This window comes from Carex rostrata, chromosome 7, assembly GCF_964058835.1.
Source record: "Carex rostrata chromosome 7, lpCarRost1.2, whole genome shotgun sequence".
NCBI lineage: Eukaryota > Viridiplantae > Streptophyta > Magnoliopsida > Poales > Cyperaceae > Carex > Carex rostrata.
In genome coordinates, this window is record NC_135924.1 from 3409144 (window position 1) to 3429204 (window position 20061).

At 33.3% G+C, this 20061-nt stretch overlaps 1 protein-coding gene across 1 annotated transcript; it reads left to right on the forward strand.

Annotated features, from left to right (window-relative positions):
• Positions 1–2159: 2159 nt before the first annotated feature.
• LOC144557308 (UPF0481 protein At3g47200-like) lies at positions 2160–3708 on the forward strand. Its single transcript, XM_078305869.1, has one exon. The coding sequence runs from the start codon at positions 2184–2186 to the stop codon at positions 3606–3608; it is 1425 nt and encodes a 474-aa protein (XP_078161995.1). The 5' UTR covers positions 2160–2183; the 3' UTR covers positions 3609–3708.
• The last annotated feature ends 16353 nt before the right edge of the window (positions 3709–20061 follow it).

The following is a 20061-nucleotide window of genomic DNA, read 5'->3' on the forward strand; positions in this document are numbered from 1 at the left end:
CCCAGAGCGTGGTTTGGACGATTCAGAAGCACGATGAAGAACTATGGCTATGTGCAGGTAGATTCTGATCACACGCTATTCTTCAAGAGAAAAGGGAGTAAGATTGTAGTGTTGATAATTTATGTCGATGACATGATCATTACTGGTAATGATGAAGAAGGGATGAAGGAGCTGAAACTGCAGCTCTCAAAAGAATTCGAGATGAAAGACTTAGGAGGGCTAAAATATTTCTTGGGTATTGAGGTCTCCAGAAGCAAGAAAGGTATATTTCTCTCTCAAAGGAAGTATATCTTGGACTTGTTGAGTGAGGTAGGGATGCTAGAGTGTAAACCTGCCGAGACTCCAATGGTGCAAAACTTGAAGTTGGAAATAAAATCTGACCAAAATCCAGTAGACAAGGAGAGATATCAGAGACTAGTTGGGAAGCTTATATATTTATCTCATACTCGTCCTGATATAGCGTATGCGGTAGGAGTGGTGAGCCAATTTATGCATGCACCAAGTGATGAGCATATGAATGCGGTCTTAAGAATACTGAGATACCTCAAGGGAACTCCAGGCAAGGGAATAACCTTCTTGAAACATGGGCACCTAGATGTTGATGGCTTCACTGATGCAGACTGGGCTGGTAATGTCTTGGACCGGAGGTCAACTGCGGGATACTTTACCTTTGTTGGAGGTAATTTAGTGACTTGGAGGAGTAAAAAGAAAAATGTAGTTGCTTTGTCAAGTGCAGAAGCAGAGTTCCGAGGAATGGTCAAGGGAGTCTGTGAATTGATATGGATAAAAAAGGTCTTAACAGAACTTGGACTAGAAAACATAAAAGAAATGAGACTATTCTGTGACAATAAAGCTGCCATTCAGATTTCTCATAATCCAGTACAACACGATCGTACCAAGCATATCGAGATTGATCGACATTTTCTCAAGGAGAAACTGGATTCTAAGGTGATCACATTGCCATTTGTAAAATCGAGCGAGCAAGCTGCTGACATTCTAACAAAGGCAGTAGGTGGCAAGGAGTTTCAGCAAGCCGTTAGTCGAATTGGGATGGTCGATATCTTCTTACCACGGTGAGGGGGAGTGTAAAAGAAGCACCGTGTCAAGAAAGTGTCATAACCCATGAAGGATTTGCTCATGACCCATGAAGGATTAGATCATGACTCATGAAGGACTCGTCAGATTATATTGCTCATGACCCATGAAGTATTAGATCATGACTCATGAAGGACTCGTCAGATTATATTGCTCATGACCCATGAAGTATTAGATCATGACTCATGAAGGAATCGTCAAATTAGATCTTGCTGATAAGGAAATAAATTTCATGTATATTTCGGCCTAGTATTAGAGAGTAGTAAATCCATGTTAGATTGTTTTCATTATTAAAAAAGATTATTTCCTTACTTGGAGATGTAATAGCTGTATTGCTCTATGATATAAGGAGCATATGCAACTCTTAATCGATCAATTCTGTAATACAAAAAATCTGATAATAAATAAAATTGGGAGGGAAGGGAGTTCATGGGAGCGCTGTGTTCTTTAGTTTTATTTCATTAAATTTGTCAGGATATTATGAGATTTTCATGAGAAAATTGGCTATTTTAAAAGTTTCCATGGGTACATGAGAAATTTTCCCTTTTATTATTATTATGAAAAACAGTGATTCGGAAATTCAATTATTTAACTTAGGTGCATGTCTGCATGACATAATAATAAAAGAGACTGGTGAATATAATTACAAAATTTATATCGAAACGTCATATAATTTTTAAGATAATTAAAAAAAGGATCAGCATTGGAACATTATTTATTTTTATTTTTTTGACGGAGCTGGTCCGTTACTTTTTTCGTGAAAATTTAGTTATGGAATTTAGGAAGACTTAACTTTCTCTCAATTCCTCGTGCAATTCGTGGCTCACTTTTAGGCCTTTATTTCAGGAAAGATTTTTCAATAATGCAAGGGCTCTGTTGAAAAGTAGCATTTTTATTTTCTTATGCATGAAAGTTCAAGATTATGTATGCACAATAATTAAAGAGAGCTAGATCGAACTGGTGATCGAAGGTCCTATCTTCCAGCTCAGCGTGATGGGGGCACACTAATGATCAATATAAATACAAATGTTAAAGCCCGTTTTGTTCAAGTTCAACCAAAAACTCTTTCATTCACCAAAAAATAAAAAATGGAAGAAATCCAGATTGTTCAAGATGTCCAACCCACTCCTCTGTCTGAATCAATCCAACTTGAAGCCTCTCCTCTGTCAGAAGCCCCGATAGTTGTAGATCTCAAAACCTCTCTGCAACGTCAACTCAACACATTATGGGGCTATGAGAATGAGGCGGAGAACTTCACCATATTTCGCACACCACATAACATTTCGCAAACCAAGAAGAATCTATTTGAGCCCTCTGTCATCTCCATCGGTCCATTCCACCATGGTCAAAAGCACCTCCGAACCTTAGAGGAACAAAAAAGGCGGTTCTTGCGGGATTTCTTGTCCCGTGAGGACCACATAAGTTTGGATCTCTGTATATCAGAGATGAAGTTGTTAGAAAAGAGAACACGGGGCTGTTATAGTGAGACGTTTGATCTTAAAAGCAATGAATTTGTCGAGATGATGCTGCTTGATGGATGCTTCTTGCTCGAGTACTTCTTAAAATATCACAAAAAAAAATCAAATTATATTTGTGATGTTGGCTGGAATTATCATTTCATAGATCGTGATTTGGTACTTCTAGAGAACCAAATTCCCTTCTTTATAGTCGAGAAGTTGTGGGAGATTGGTTTAAAACAAGAAGATAGAAAGAATTTTGTTAATGAACTTATTTACATTTTTGACCAATGTCTACCATATTACTACATCACAAACTCCATATATCGAAATCCTCCACCAGCTGAAATTCATCATTTGGTCCATCTCTGTTACCACTGTTTCGTGCCCAACCTAGACAAACAAAAGGACCTGAAATTCAAAGATTTCTTGGGTATGATACCTTCTGCCACTGAGCTCAAACAAAAGGGCCTGAAATTCAAAGATTCCTCGGCTATGATCCCTTCTGCCACTGAACTCAAACAAAAGGGCCTGAAATTCAAAGAAAATGACCACCCAAAGCATATACTCGAAATATCATTTCAAAATGGTGTCCTGAAAATCCCTAAACTAAGTATCGGCGGTTGCTCTAAGCTTTTAATCGCAAACTTTATAGCATTTGAACATTCCAAATATGGCAAAGAGCAATCACCCTTTACATGCTTTGTTATTTTTTTGAATAATCTAGTCAACACACCAAATGATGTGAGAATATTACAAGAGTGCGGAATCATTGAGAACTTGCTAGGCAGTGAAGAGGAGTTGGCTCATTTCATAAATCAGGTCACCGAAGGTAGTGTTATTGATGGGGAATTTCAGTATTTGGCGGAATTATACTGGGATGTGAATAGATACAGTGAATCAAGCTGGAACAAGCAGCGAGCAGTATTGATTCGGAACTACTTTAGCAGTCCATGGGCCGCAATTTCTCTCGTTGCTGCTTTCATACTTCTAGTTCTTACATTTGTACAATCATTCTTTGCAGTTTATGCCTACAAAGTTCCCCCGAGCTCATGATGCTTTAACTTTCACAGTACTATTCGGGGCTTCTTAATAGAAAAGTGGCGTTACCATTTATGTTATGAAGGATTTAATTTTTAATCGTTTTTTCTTCTTCCTTGTTTGTCATTCGTTTTAGTGTTGTATCTTTTTTTTTTTATCTTTTCTTTTTTTTTTTTAAAAATATCACACATTTTTTTTTATTCGAAGGCACCATGTAACTCTGCACAATATATGTTTGGTTTCCTTTACTCTGTGTCTTTTATTAGTCAACTTTCATGGTTATTTTGCAGCACTGATTGCAGGTTTTTTTTTTTTTTTAGAAACTTGGCTTTGGCTGTTGCTCCAATTTGATTTTATTGAAATTAAAATAAAGTACATGCATGAGCCAATACAAACGCTACAGGGAATTGGACAAAACAAAGTTGGCCTACCTAGCTATACATAGATCTATTTATTTTCAACGTTGCATAGTACTGTAGACGTTCCCATTCCCTGTCATCTCCCCTGTTTTAACTCTAACACTATCTGTGCCACAATTTCGCCTCTTGAAATTCTGGTGGAATCTTACTTCCCCCAAAAATATGTACATTCCTTTGCTTTCATATATGCCAACACGTTGCTAGGAAACCTGATGCCCATAGTTCTTTTACAGTACCGGCAGACCTCTTAGCACACTTCCACGACTTGTACCAAGTTTCTTGAACAGAGACTTCAATCCAATTGACCGTTGACTTATCTTTCACTTTGAAATATAATTTTAAAAATCACACGTTAATCATTGAGAACTGGCTAGGCAGTGAAAAGGAGGTGACTCAGTTCATCAACCAGTTCACCGAAGTTGATATTTTTGAGAGAGATCACTATTTGGCGGAATTATACATGAAAGTGAACGGATACATTAAATCAAACTGGGACCAATCATGGTGGAACAGGCAGCGAGAAAACTTGATTAGTGAATACTTCAGCAGTCCGTGGAAAGCAATTTCTGTCTGTGCTGCTGGGCTACTTCTATGTCTTACATTTGTACAAACTTTCTATACGGTTTTTTCCTACATATATCCCCCGAGCACGTGATGCTTTTATTTTCACTGTACTATTCGAGGCTTCTAAATTGCACAAGAGAAAAGTGGCGTTACCATCTATGTAATTAGGAAGGAATTGTTTGTTTAATCTTTTTTTATATTCCTTGTTTGTCAATTCTTTTAGTGTTGTATCTTGTCTGTGTTTTGTTTAATTTTATGATTTGCTACGAAGGTTTATTCAAAAGCACCTTGTAACTCTGCACTATATATCATTGGTTTCCTTTACTTTGTGTCTTTTATTATTCAATTTTCAAGGTTATTTTCAGCACCGGCATGTATTATCTTTTTTGAGAAACTTGGCTTTGGCAGTTCCTCCAAGGTGATTTAATTTATTGAAATTAAAATAAAAGTAAGTGAGCCAATACAAACGCTACAGGGGGATTCGACAAAACAAAGTTGGCCTCCCTAGCTATGGAAACATCTATTTATTTCAGTACCCATTCGCTGTCATTTCCCCTGTTTTAACTCTAACACCACCTGTGCCACAATTTGGCCTCATGAAACACTCTTACCACAAGAAATTCTGGTGGAATCTCATTTCCCACAAAAATACGTACATTCCTTTGATTTCTTATATGCCAACACGTTGCTAGGAAACCTGATGCCCATAGTTCTTTTACGGCACCAGCAGACCGCTTAGCACACTTCCACGACTTGTTCGAGGTTTCTTGAACTAAGACTTTAATCCAATTGACCGATGACTTATCTTTCACTTTGAAATGTAGTTTTAAAAATCACACTTTCTTCTATGTTTCTTATAATGCTTTGACAAGCTGTACAATCCACTACAGCAGAAAAGACTATCAGCGACTCCGGTCGCTGATAGTCATGACGCCGATCTCTGATAGTAATCCCGGTCGCAGATATCCGATTCCGGTCGCTGATAATCCGGTCGCTGAAAGCATTGTCACAGATACTCTTCTGATGACGTCACCGGTCGCTGATTGATGTCATCCGGTCTCTGATAAGTTTTCTGCGACTAATTTTTTTTGTCGCTGTTGTTTTTTGCTGACGTCAGAAAAAAGTATCAGAGACCGGTTCTCCGGTCGCTGATACTCAAAACCGGTCGCTGATGATTCTACCAACATTTTTTTTTGTTTGTTTTATTATTTACATTTCTCCATAATATTTGATAACAAACATACAACATTAGATCAATACACATAAATAAGACAACAAATATCAAACATACAAGTGCCAAAAAAACATACCAAAAATCAAACATAAATGCCAATCATATCTCAAATAATATCTAAACAAAACATTTAAACTACATAAGTCATTGTACCATACCAAATAACATCTAAACTACACAAACCTATATCTAACTTGTCAATACCAGTACCGTTCTAATTTGGTACCACCCGGATACAATTATTTAAATACATGATAATTAAGTACCGTTCTCTGGCTGCGATCAAGGTAGCTTCTGAACTCAAACTCTGCTGGCCCTCTTCCTAATTGCTTCTTCAATTCTTTTAGCAGTCTCCTCTTCCAATAGCTAGATTAATATCAAATTAACGAAAAAAAAATTAATCCAGAATCTCACTAAGCAAAATCGAACAAGGGAAAAGAGAGAAGATACCAGTGTCGCCTCTGCTGGTTCACCGAGCCTCTGCTGGTCCACTCAAGCTCCTTCTAACCACGAATTGAAAAAAATACGAATTGAATAGAAAATCGAATTGAGCAGAAATTTGAGAAGAGATTCGAGGTTCTAACCTGTTGAGCAGAGATTTGAGCACAAAATCGCAGCAAATCACCAAAAATCACTGAAATTTGAATTGGGCGCGGGGGAAAATTGAAAAAACTAGGGTTCTGTCTGGCGCGGGGGAGAAGGCTGACGCCTTTTTTTTTTTACCCAATACTTTCAGCGACCGGTAATGGCGCCGGTCGCTGATATGGTCGCAGATGCCAGTGGTCGCCTGATGAATGGAATTTATTTTATTTTTTTTCGAGAAATTGAATTTCTGCGACCGGCGTCATCCCCGGTCGCTAATACCGGTTGCAGAAATTCCATTTTGCTGTAGTGTATTATCAAACTTTTATTTAATATGTTTTCGTATAATGCTTTGTTGACGACTCGTCACACTCTCTCCTCTTTATTTAAGACCTAGCAGAGCAATTAAATTTCAGTTTTAAAACTGAGATATTAAAAGAATTTGTTACATGCATCTTTATGGTCATTTTAGTTTCTGAATAATTTTAACACATACATCTAATTTTTAAAGTACATTCTAACGTATCTACATCCTTAGAGTTGAATTTTAAAGGCACAAAAATATCTTTTTTATAATTTATGGTATCAAATTGAGTATCGATCTTTAATAACAGAAACTGTTTCTCATCAACAAATCTGTACAATTAGTGCATCATTTATCCCTGGTGTAAATTTGAAGGATAATTTCTAGTGTATCCATACAAATTAAATTCTATAATAGCCAACTAATATCGTGCCACTGCAACGGGGCATATTTTAAATGAGACATTGCGTTGCTAAGAAGTATCTCAATTTAGATCTAAACTATGACTTACTTTAATTTATAACTAAAATTAGCCATATGTATGTCTCAACTCAATATTAGGGGTGTAAACGGAGCCGGATTATTCTGTAGATATGCGTTCCGAATCCGTCTATAATCCAAATCCATTTTGAACGAATACAGATAATCCTAAATAATGATCTGAATATTTATTGGGTATGAAAAAATAACCTGGATACGGATATGGATAATTCCATAAGAGTCTAAACGGAATGGATATCCGTATATATCCAGATCCATTCGGACCCAAATACGGACCCGCTAAAATATTTTCATCCGCTATTAGTGGATCGCCAGTCTTCGAGAACCAGGCAAATGACTTGTGCACTCACCTGTTTTATAGGCACTCCTCCTAACGTCTCTTTTTAAGTATTCTCATTGTGCGACTAAACTTTTTCAAATATCGAGAACCGGACAGGACGTTTGAGGACATGAATTGGTGCGTGGAGTTTGACAATGTACTATTGTGGACCTTTATAATTATTAAAGACCTGCTTATTATTTGGCCTGATTTGATATAAAAGTCCAAATTTCTAACAACTTTTGCCGTGAATTGTCATTTGGAATTCAAAATCTATTTGGAATTTAAAAAGAAGTGAATTAAAATTATATTTATTTATTTTTATATTTAAAATTTTGAATATAGTTAAAACCATAATTATATTATAAAATTTATATGATTATTATTCGACAATTATTCGTTTCATATTCGTATTCGAATACGTATGCGTGAATTATCCGCTCCGTATTCGTATCCGTTTAAGGCGAATTTGGTTTCAAATTTTGACATCCGTTCATTATATCCGTATCTGTATTCGTATCCGCTCATTGAAAAATGAATACGGATATGATATCATCATTATCCGCTCCAAATCAGCTCCGTTTACACCCCTACTCAATATCAATGGCCTAGGATTGTTTGAAAAGTAAGATAGTATACCCATTATATGGGCTTAAATTGTACCCAACTTCAAATAAGGCCGATTTTGGTCAATAGGCTTTAGTAAAGAAATAGTGAGCCTGCTGAAAGGAGGCAAACCATTTCACACCTTTGTGATTCTTTTATTTTAAATGAAATTTTGTTTAAGTTTTCTTATTAGTAATATTTGTTTTGCTGGAATCGGATCGCACTGTCGCGCCAATGCCCACTGCACATTTTAGATTATTGTGGAGTGACACAGTATTAGAGCTGGTTACAAGCTGAATATTTTGTTTCCTATTATTTAAATTTGTTTCTGATTTCGTTTATTTCCTTTCTCTGAGAAATGTTCTATATAAGATTGTATTGTACCTTTAACCGCTGCTTCAAGAAGAGCTTTTTTTCTTGAATTAAATGAAATATGCTCTTTTGAAATTGATGCTTTCTTAGTTCTAGGTGATTTTAATATGATTACATGAAGATTGGAAAGATATGGTAATATTTATAATCATGTAATTAGTAGTCGATTTAATTCTTTCGTTAGGAACAATGACTTAATGGAATTGTCGTTATCTGATAAAAAGTTTACATGGGCACGATCTCTTAATTCTACCTCACAGGCACTTTTAGATAGGTGTTTTTGTTCCACTTCTTGAAACTCACACTTTAATCTCTCAAAACTTACTTTATTACTAAGGGCCTACCCAGATAATATTTGTTTAATTTTAGATACTCAAGTAGTTGTTATTCCTCATAAGGAATTTTATGACTTGCTCATAAGGAATTTTATGACAAATCTTGGCTTGCTCATAAGGAATTTTATGACTTAGTCTCTTCATGTTGGCTTAATAATCCTTTAACATCTGATCTATGTAATAGTTGGAAAATAAAAATGCAATCTTTACGACAGAAATTACGAGGGTGGAGTTCTAATGTTAGAGGTGAAAAAAAAAGAATCAAGTCTAATTTGTTATCTAGACTAGGATATTTTGAAAATCAATTAGAAGACAATTGTCTTAGTGAGATTGAACTAGAGGATTGGAAATCTTGTCAACATGATTTATATAAGCTCTATTTAGAGGAGGAACAGTATTGGCAACAACGGTCTAGATTAAAATGGATATTAGAAGGAGGTCCTAATACTAAATTTTTTCATGTAGTGGCATCAAGTAGGAAAAAGAAAAATACAATTGGTTGTTTAGAAATTGATGGTTCTATATGCTTTGATCAATCTATAATATTACGCCATGTTACAGACTTTTATAAAGGCCTTGTGGGATCCTCTACTCCTAGATTATTATCCTTACAAGATAATTTGTGGGCTCCATCTAAAAATTTAACTGCTGATCAATATCTTCTTTTATAAGCACCTTTCTCTTTAGAGGAAATTAAAAGGGTAGTTTTTGCATGTAATCCCTATAAGGCTCCTGGGCCTGATGGTATGTCCTTTCAGTTTTACCAATCGTTTTTGAATATTATTAAAGATGATCTACTTAGGATATTTACAGCATTTTACAATAATAATTTGGATGTTTCCAAGTTTAACCTTGCTTCCATATGTTTAATCCCTAAAATGGAGGATGTTATCACAGTTAGAAACTTTAGGCCTATTAGTCTCATTAATTGTAGTTTTAAGCTAATCACAAAATTATTAGCTGATAGATTAGCTTTAGTTATGGATTCTTTAATAGATTCTTCTCAAACAGCTTACATTAAAGATAGATTAATTTTGGATAATGTAGTATGTGCACATGAGGTTCTTCATCAAGTGAAAATTAAAAAACAAAAGAGTGTTATTTTCAAACTTGATTTTGAAAAGGCATTTGACCATGTTAATTGGAATTTCTTACTTGAAATATTACATGCTAGGGGCTTTGGTGAAAAATTTATTACTTGGATCAAATTAATTTTAGAAGGTAGTTGAACATGTGTAAATTTAAATGGTACTTTAGGCCCATATTTTTCTTGTCAAAGAGGGGTACGACAGAGAGATCCCCTATTCCCTTTCCTTTTTATTCTTGTAACTGATGTTTTATACAAAATCCTTCAACAAGCTAATAGAGAAAGATTTGTAGATGGTTTGAGAAACTTTTTAAATTTAGGAAATGTTATGAATTTACATTTTGCAAATGATACTCTTCTTTATCTTAGGGATGATAAAGTAGTTTTAACACATATCAAATGACTATTAGTGGCATTTGAGAATGTATCTGGTTTGAAAATTAATTACGAAAAAAGCGAGATGTATCCTCTTAACTTATCAGGTACTGACAGTGATGAACTAACTTCAATTTTAGGGTGTAAGATTTTCACTTTACCTCTTACTTACTTAGGTGTTCCTATTAATAAAAAAACTCTTAATGATATCGATTGACAAATTTTAATTGACAAAATTGTAAAAAGATTGCAAGGGTGGAAAGGCTCTTTATTATCTTTAGGGGGTATAGTAACCCTTCGAAATTTTGCGCTTTCTGCTATTCCTTTATATTGGTTATCATATATAGATTACCTGCTAAAATTAGACATAAAATAGATAAAATTAGACGTAAATTTTTATGGCATGAGGGTAACTCTACTAGAAAAAAATACTCCTTGGTCTTTTGAAAAATTGTGTGCAAAAGTAAAAATCAAGAAGGATTGGGGATTTTAGACCATAAGCTTATGAATAAGGCCCTTCTGGCTAAATGGTGATATCGGTTTCTAGATAATTCTGTTTCTGGTAGATAGAAAAATATTTTACTTAGTAAATATGGCACTAGAACTTCTCCTTCTCTTTGTCCACCATTTTGGAGATCAATCCTAAAAGATCATGTGGTTATCAAATTAGGATTAAATAAAGAGATAGAAAATGGAAATACAACTTTTTTTTTGTTAGATAGATGGTGTAGTAAACATGCCTTAAAACATCAATTTCCAAACTTTTTTCTGTTGTTACTGATAGGTTTTTTTTTCTGTAGCAAGGGCCTTTTCTAATTCTCATTTAAGTTTGTCTTTTCAAAGGCAAATAACTAGTATATATAGGACCGAATTGATTGCCTTGCATCACAAGTTCCAACACTTTACTTTGTCTTCTCATTTGAAAGATAGATTGATATGGAGATGGTCACAAGATAATAATTTCACTGTTCATCCTTTTTATAAATGGTTAGAGTATGGTGGTATTTCAAATTATGAATATGATACTATTTGAAAATCTCAGATCCCTTTAAAAATCAAAATCTTTCTTTGGCTCATCCGACGAGATAAAATTCTAACTAAGGTTAACTTGGCAAAAAAAGGTTGGCCAGGGGATCTTACTTGTACATTTTGTGACCAATATGAGAGTACTGACCATTTATTTATACATTGTTCTTATGTATGATTGATCTGGAATTGGATTGCAACTTATAATTCATTCACTTTTGAATGTAATTCTTTAGATGATTTGTAGATACTTGATGCTTCTATTCCCTTAAAGGATAAATTACTTGTAGAATTGTTAAGATGAATTATCTTATGGAATGTATGGTTAGAAAGAAATAACGTTATTTTTAATGATAATACCACTCCCATTTTTGCTAAATTATTAGGGTTTAAGATAATTTCTTTAGCTACTTTTTGTGTAAATTTAGATCTGAAAATTCATACTTGAAATTAAGTCTAATACTTCCATGTGATGTTAAGGACCTCCCAGATCAGATAATAGAGGAAGAGGAGTCAATCCAGGCTCTTGGAGCTGGCAGCTCCCCAGGTCAAATGTCTGGAGACGAGTTGACGAATGAAGATTTATTGGATTACCAGTCTTCTAGGATATGACTGATTTTTGAGCTTTTGCTTGCTTAGTATTCATTTTTTTGGGAGATTAGCTTTTGATGTGATACTGTTTTTTACTTGTATATATATGCTTTCATGTCTTTTAATGTTGAATTGTTGTAAGACTTATCGTATTTGATTTTGGTATCTGTTTTAGGTACTAAATCAATTATGCTTGATTTCTATGAAATCGGTGGTTATACCAGTACTTTTCAAAAAAGATTGTATTGTACCTTGTAAAGGTTAAGAAAACAGAATACAAATTTATTCTGAACTTGTCGCACGGGATGAGTTATGAGTGCGTATCCTCTGAGATATCTCATATTTTGCGTAACTGACCTGTCTAGCATCCATTCGGGGATAGAGAGGGGGGCAGTATTATTTCAACTTTTGCATTCGTGCAGAACATATTTGAATGGTTCAAAATTTTCCATAAGTCACCCAAAATATGAGATATCTCAGAGGATGCGAATTCATCAGTACAAGTGCTGCGTGTCTGGTGCCTATTCGGAGATAGAGCAGAGGGCCAACATTATTTGAGCTTTGAGATTCGTGTAGAATGTATTTGAACGGTTCAGAATTTCCAAAAGTCACCCAAAATATTAGATAGAGGATGCAAATTCATGAGTTCGAGTGCGTATCCTCTGAGATATCTCATATTTTGCGAAAGTGACGGGTTTGGTGCCTATTCGGAATAGAGCCGGGGCCAGTATTATTTGAGTGGGGACAGAATTATTAGATTTGCTGAATTTGTTGGGCTTCACACGGGCTTGTAGACTACTGGACTTGAATCCTAGATGAATTTTGCTCTAGCAAGCCACACCTACCTTTGGCCCTTTTACACACCTGATATGTCCGATAAATATGCTCCACTGCCTTTATCCTCCATTCAGATTAGAACAGGAATGCGGATCTTAATAACCATATTAAACATCGAGTACTGGAGATGTTAATAAGCTCATCAAATGTTTTTGGTGAGCTGAATTTTAAACAACGGATTTGAAGTTTTCAACTGTTGAAACGGATTTATTTTACAAATAATATATTTACATCTCAAATTTATATATTTTTAAATTAATTTAATATAAAGTCAAGAGCTAATAAAAAAATATATTATTTCCATATAATTTCAAGTTGAGAAAAGGCTGACCAAAATATTGGTGAGATTATAATCACCCTAGTTCTATGGAACCAGATTCTCTGCTTTTCTTAGATAAAAAAGGGACTTGCTCTCCTATCTCTCTCTCCCATCTCTCTTTGAAGAGAGGGAGGAGAAAGGAGAGCAAGACTTCTTTTTTCGAATTTAGATCATATTCGGTACCAGAACGTAGCTTTTTAACACAGTTACAAATCCGAGAGTCATTAGATTTAACCATGTATGGTCACGTTTCCTGTAGTATTGAGACACTGAATTTCAATCGTTCAACTGAAATTGTGTCATATTTATTTGTAATTATATCAGTACCGGAAAGAATACAGACTCGCAGCGGATCCGGTTTCCTAGTTCTACCCATACCTGTTCGGAGAGCAAGCCGACACCAATAATTGTCCCTTTGCAATAATGTTGAACTACCCTCCTCTCGTATTAGTGTTGACTCCCAAGTCTTCTTGATACTAAGTCTAGTACAGACATGTCCTCCTCCCATTAACTGATGAACCGTCTTAACAAACACAAATGTTATAACTTATGATAGACACGCATATGTTATGTATTGGCATGACAAGGCTGATGTATTATTATTTATTGATTGCAATAACATATTATGTAGAAGTAGTGAGACACTGAGTTTTAATCGCTCAAATGAAATTGTGTCATATTTATTTGTAATTATGTCAGTACCAGAAAAAATATAGACTCGGTTTTTTATGAGAAAAGTAGCGGATCTGGTTTCCTAGTTCTATCCATAAACCTATATGGAGAGCAAGCCGACACCAATAATTGTTCCTTTGCAATAATATATGTCGAACTAACCTTCTCTCCTATTAAGTATTGACTCCAAGTCTTCTTGATACTAAGTCTAGTACAGACATGTCCTCCTATCATTAACTGACGAACCGTCTTAACAAGGACAAATGTTATAACTTAATAAAAACGCACATGCTATGCATTGGCTGACAAGGACAAGTATTACATATTGGCCCATGTATTTTTTATTGATTGCAATAACATATTAATTAGAAGATAGATCATATATATATATATATATATATATATATATAGAGTACGGCTAACGTGCTTCCTCTAGCATATGGACCGAAATGCTTCCGGTGGAAATTTGAAATTTCAAAATCCAAAAAGTCCATCTGAACCGTTCATCTCCTTCTCCATATTAATATCTGCTTTACATTTTTCTGAAATTTTTTACTATTTATTAAGCCACTTTGAAAATCGCTGATCCAACGGTGGCTTAACAAAACAGTAAAACCGTTGGATCAGCGATTTTCAAAGTGGCTTAATAAATAGTAAAAAAATTCAGAAAAATGTAAAATTTGGTCTCCAAGCAGATATTAATATGGAGAAGGAGATGAACGGTTCAGATCGACTTTTTGGATTTTGAAATTTCAAATTTCCACCGGAAGCATTTCGGCACATATGCTAGAGGAAGCGCGTTAGCCGTACTCATATATATATATATATATAGCAGGGATCCACTTACACTCTTTTTTTGTGATACCGAATTATATCCTACATTTTCAAAGTCCAAACAGTTGATCCAAACCGTTCAACATGATAGATATAATAAAATGTATTTTCAGATCAAATTTTATATATTTTTAAAATTTTTTTACTATTGATTAAGATGGGCAAAAAAATTCAATGGTCTGAAAACAATGATTTTGTAAAATACTTAATAAATAGTAAATATTCAAAAAAATGTAAAATTTGATCTGCATAGTAAATATATCCTTCATGTTGAACGGTTTGGATTGACTATTTGGACTTTGAAAACTTTGAAAATGCAGAGTGTAATTCGGTGTCACCAAAAATAGTGTTAGTGGATCCCTCCATATATATATATATATATATATTTCATTTTGTAGTATAAAAGTCTGCAGTTATGTAGTAGTGAAAAATTCTGAACTTTTTGCTGGTCCTGCATATAAACTTCGTAAACATTACTAAATTAGATCAAAGTATTTTATATTGTTTATTAAGTGATCTAAAAGATTTTCGAATGTAAATTTACAATTCTTTTAAAAAATTTAGATTATATATTCTGTGGATTTTAAATCCATGATAAAATTTCAACATTTGAAGGCTTGTATCAAAATATATTCCAAAATTTGTTTATTCTGAAATTCAGCATATTATGAAATTTACATGACTTATTAATTAAGATTGTTTTATAGAAATTGTTATTATATAACATAATTTATATTGTATTAGATATATTTTTTGTAAAGCAAATCTCATGAACAATTATAGTTTTATATAGTTTAATTTAAATGTAAATACTAAATTTTGGATTAAAGGTTAGGTTAATTTGATTGAATGATTCTATAAAATAATATATATGTTTTGTTAATTAAAATGTTTTAAGCACTCTTTCCGACTTATTTTTATTTCTCATTTTTCATCTTGGATGTCCTCCAAGTACTAAACAAATATTGATAAGGTTTCGCTTTTGAAACATTAATTATTGAGATAACAAGTTATAATTTTTCTGACTTGCAATAAATTATTCCTACCAGATCCAATATAATTAAACGTCTCACTTATGAAAACACTTGGAAGCTAGGTTTGATTTTTCTTTTCTTATTTTTAATTGAGATAACAGGCAATAATGAACCATTTCTTTGGGGATTATAAAATAATGATAAACGTATATTAAATTACCCTTAGCAATACTAAAAGCTTAGAAAGTAAGCAGAAATATATATATATAATGAAAGAAATTTAGTTCCAGAACCACATTCTCCAAAATCTAGTTAAGAAAAAATGTTGAATTTTCATTTTTTTATGCATGCATATTATGTATGCACAATAATTAGAAGAGAGCTGGTGAAGGCCATGTTCCAGCTCCAACATCAACGTCAACTTAGTTGAGGGTGGACCCATCACTCACTTATGGAGGAGGCCAACAACATATTTTTTTACCCGTGTAGATTAAATTAACTCTTGTCATTATACTCGGTTACTATGGCTGTTTATAAATCACATATTTCAGTGTTTTACTTTTGGAGATCTGAAACAGTTCTTTTGTAAGAATCGTGTATATTAATTATATATAGACACGGGTCTCCAACTGTACATAATGTATCGCCATTTCATACACGATGCGTGTAAACACAGTTGCAGAACCGTGTGTCATTAGCTTTTTTTACCGTCTATAGTCGCGTTTTCTGTAGTATCGAGGCACTGAATTTTTATTACTCGGCTAAGATTGTATCATATTTATTTGCAATTCGGTGCAGTACCTAGATACGAATTCACGTTTCCTAGTTCTACCCATAAATATGTCTAACTAATAATTGTCCCTTTGCAGTAACGTCGAACTACCCTCCTGTTTTATTGTGTTAATTGACTCCAAGTCTTCTTGATAGTAAGTCTAGTAGAAACATGTCCTGTCAATCAGTCTTATCATTAAAACGTGGCTAACAAGGACAAATGTTATAACTTCATAATAAAAGCGCACATGCTATATATATGGCTGAGAAGGGCAAATATTACATATAGGCCCATCTATTATTTATTGATTGCAATAACATTTATTATTTATTGATTGCAATATTACATGTAGAAGATGGATCATATATATATATATAGAGAGAGAGAGTGTGTGACTAATATGCTTTCGTTAGCATATAGGCCGAAGTGCTATCTGTCCAAATTTGAAATTTTAAAACTCAAAAAGTTGTCTAGAACTATTAGATGTGATCTCTACACTACTACAGAAAATGGTCATTGTACACTGCACATTGTATACGGATTTTGCAATTTTATATAAAAACCGTGGAGAAATTATAATTTTTTGGAAGCCCGAAATATCTGTGGGATCTCTACACGGATGTTTATTAAAGAATCAGTGTAGAAAGCCTTGAGAGAGCTACACAGACGTTTATTAGGAATTGTACACGGATTATTGTTTAAATAACAGTATAGAAAGTCTTGAGAGAGCTACACGGATATTTATTAAAGAACCGTGTAGAAAGGTAAGAATTATACACGGATGTTTGTTCAAATATCAGTGTAGAAAGCTTGAGAGAGCAACACGGACGTTTAATAAAGAGCCGTGTAGAAAGGTGAAAATTGTACACGGTTTTTTGTTTAAATAATAGTGTAAAAAGCCTTGAGAGAGCTACACGGATTTTTACTTAAAAATCCGTGTAGAAAGATTATTCTAGGGTTTTGATTATATATATAAAATAATTTTTCCTTCCAGTAGCGCCGTTTTGATCAATTAATACTCTCTCTCTCTCCTTCCAGCAGCGCCGTTCTGATTTTTGTGCACAAGGAGCTAGAATCTGCGATCTTTGAAGTTAATTTGTATTTCTCCTCTCTATCTTGCTAAGCTTAGTCATGGATATATATATTTCTCTTTTCTTCCTCTAATTTTCTGTTACCAGCTTATTATTATTGCTTATTTAGGTCAATACTAATGCTTCCGCCTATGTCTGCACTCAGACTTGTAAGATTTAAATTAATTTGCTATTTTATTTTGAATTTATGGATTCTGGATTGATTGTGTATTTTAATTGCAAAAAAATGTAAAAATTTTTTGTATTTTAAATTACTTTGCTATTTTCTTCCTCTAATTTTGGTAACCAAAAATTTTGTTCGGTTACAAATAAAAGTATAAAACTAAAAATTTTGGTAACCAAAAATTTTGTTCGGTTACAAATTAAACTAAAAATTTTGGTAACCAAAAATTTTGTTCGGTTACATATTTGGTAACCAAAAATTTTGTTCGGTTACATATTTGGTAACCAAAAATTTTGCTCAGTTACCCTTTGTAAAAAAATATAACCGGGTAGAATTTTCGGTTACCACGAATAACAATTTTTATGATTTTCATATTATCTTACTTATAGTTTTCATTTTATTAATAACAATTGATATTTGCTACATCTACCTTTTCTTCTTACTAACTAATACCAAATTATAATTATAGGACCAAAGCAAAAAGTGTTACTCCAAGAAGCAGATGTATTTAGGCATGGTGGTTTCAAGAAGAATTTTGTAATGCTAAATATGAATTTGTATAATTTTGTATAATGTAGTGTACATGAATTATTTATACTGTTGTATAGTTTTGGAATTATGAGTTTAAAAAGCTTATGTTTAATATTTTCTGTTTTAGAATTCTGATTTTAAATGGCTAGCAAAATTGGAGGCTAGCCACAAAAATAAAATAAAAAATAAGACAATTCTACACGGACATTTAACTAAAGTCCGTGTAGCTCGGTTATTTTGAGAGCGACGCTGGTAAGCGTTTGTACATGGTTGTTTATGTAATAATCCGTGTAGCTCTCTTCTAATCGCACACGGATAAATATCCATGTGTAAATATTCAGGGATTTCTACACCCTCGTATTCCACACGGCAGGAAATCCGTGTAGCTCTCCTGTTTATGTTCGTGTACAATTACTTATTCTGTAGTAGTGCTATATTGAAATGTTCTTGGAGACCAGATTTTACATTTTTCTGAATTTCTTTACTATTTATTAAGCCACTTTGAAAATTGCTGATCCAACGGTGGCTTATTTTCAAAGTGGCTTAATAAGTAGTAAAAAAATACAGAAAAATGTAAAACTTGGTCTCCAAGCACATTTCAATATAGAGATCACATCTAAATGTTCAGATTGACTTTTTGAATTTTGAAATTTCAAATTTGGACCGGTAGCACTTCGGCCAGCCATTTTTATTAATACCCAAAAAATTAAACTTAATTTTAAAAATAACCACCAGTTTTGTTTTTTTTGAAAATAATCCAACTGCCAGGCCCACGGGCGGCCCAATAAATAGGCAAACCGCCTGGCCCACGGGCGGTCTGCTAGGGGACCAAACCGCCCCCTCACGGGCGGTCCTCTTTTTTTTTTTTTTTTTTAAGAGATCTGAGTATTTTGATTTAAATAATTTTGTGAAGAAAAAGTTTTCTTGTTTAGAGTGTATGCCAAAAAATAAGACATTTGATAAATTTATGAAGTGATGTCGTAACTCTTTATAACTTTGATTTTATTTGTCAGTTAGATATCACAAGTCTAAATATAACAATAATGAAGGAATTGGCTTTTATTCAAAAATTTCCAAGCTCTCACAGCTTGTTGATCTTTTTCTCTTTTTTCGGTTTTTATAATATATGTACATATATACATATATACATATACATATACATATACATATACATATACATATACATATACATATACATATACATATACATATACATATACATATACATCTACATCTACATCTACATATACATATACATATACATATACATATACATATACATATACATATACATATACATATACATCTACATCTACATATACATATACATATATACATATACATATACATATATACATATACATATACATATACATCTACATCTACATATACATATACATATATACATATACATATACATATACATATACATATACATATACATATATACATATATACATATATACATATACATATACACATATACACAGACATATACACATATACATATACACATACACATATACACATATACATATATACAATTCTTTTTGTTATAAACTCATTTTTTTTTATAATATATGTTTATATGTATATGTATATGTATATGTACATATGTATATATGTATATATGTCGATCTGAACCGTTCACCTTGTTCTCCATATTAATATGTGCTTGGAGACCAAATTTTACATTTTTTGAATTTTTTTTACTATTTATTAAGATGGTTTGAAAATCGTTGTTTTTTAATGCCTACCGTCGTACGAAAACTTAAACTGAGCTTTTGAGGCACTAAACGACATTTTTTTGAAATTCTAATGCTTCCGATACAACGATGCCTGGGGTTTTCCCAGGCAAAATCAGAGCGGTCTCGTCCTTCCCTTTCCGAAAAGTGCTCGTATGTCCAAAACCCCTTTCCGACATCACTTCATAAATTTATCAAATGTCTTATTTTTTGGC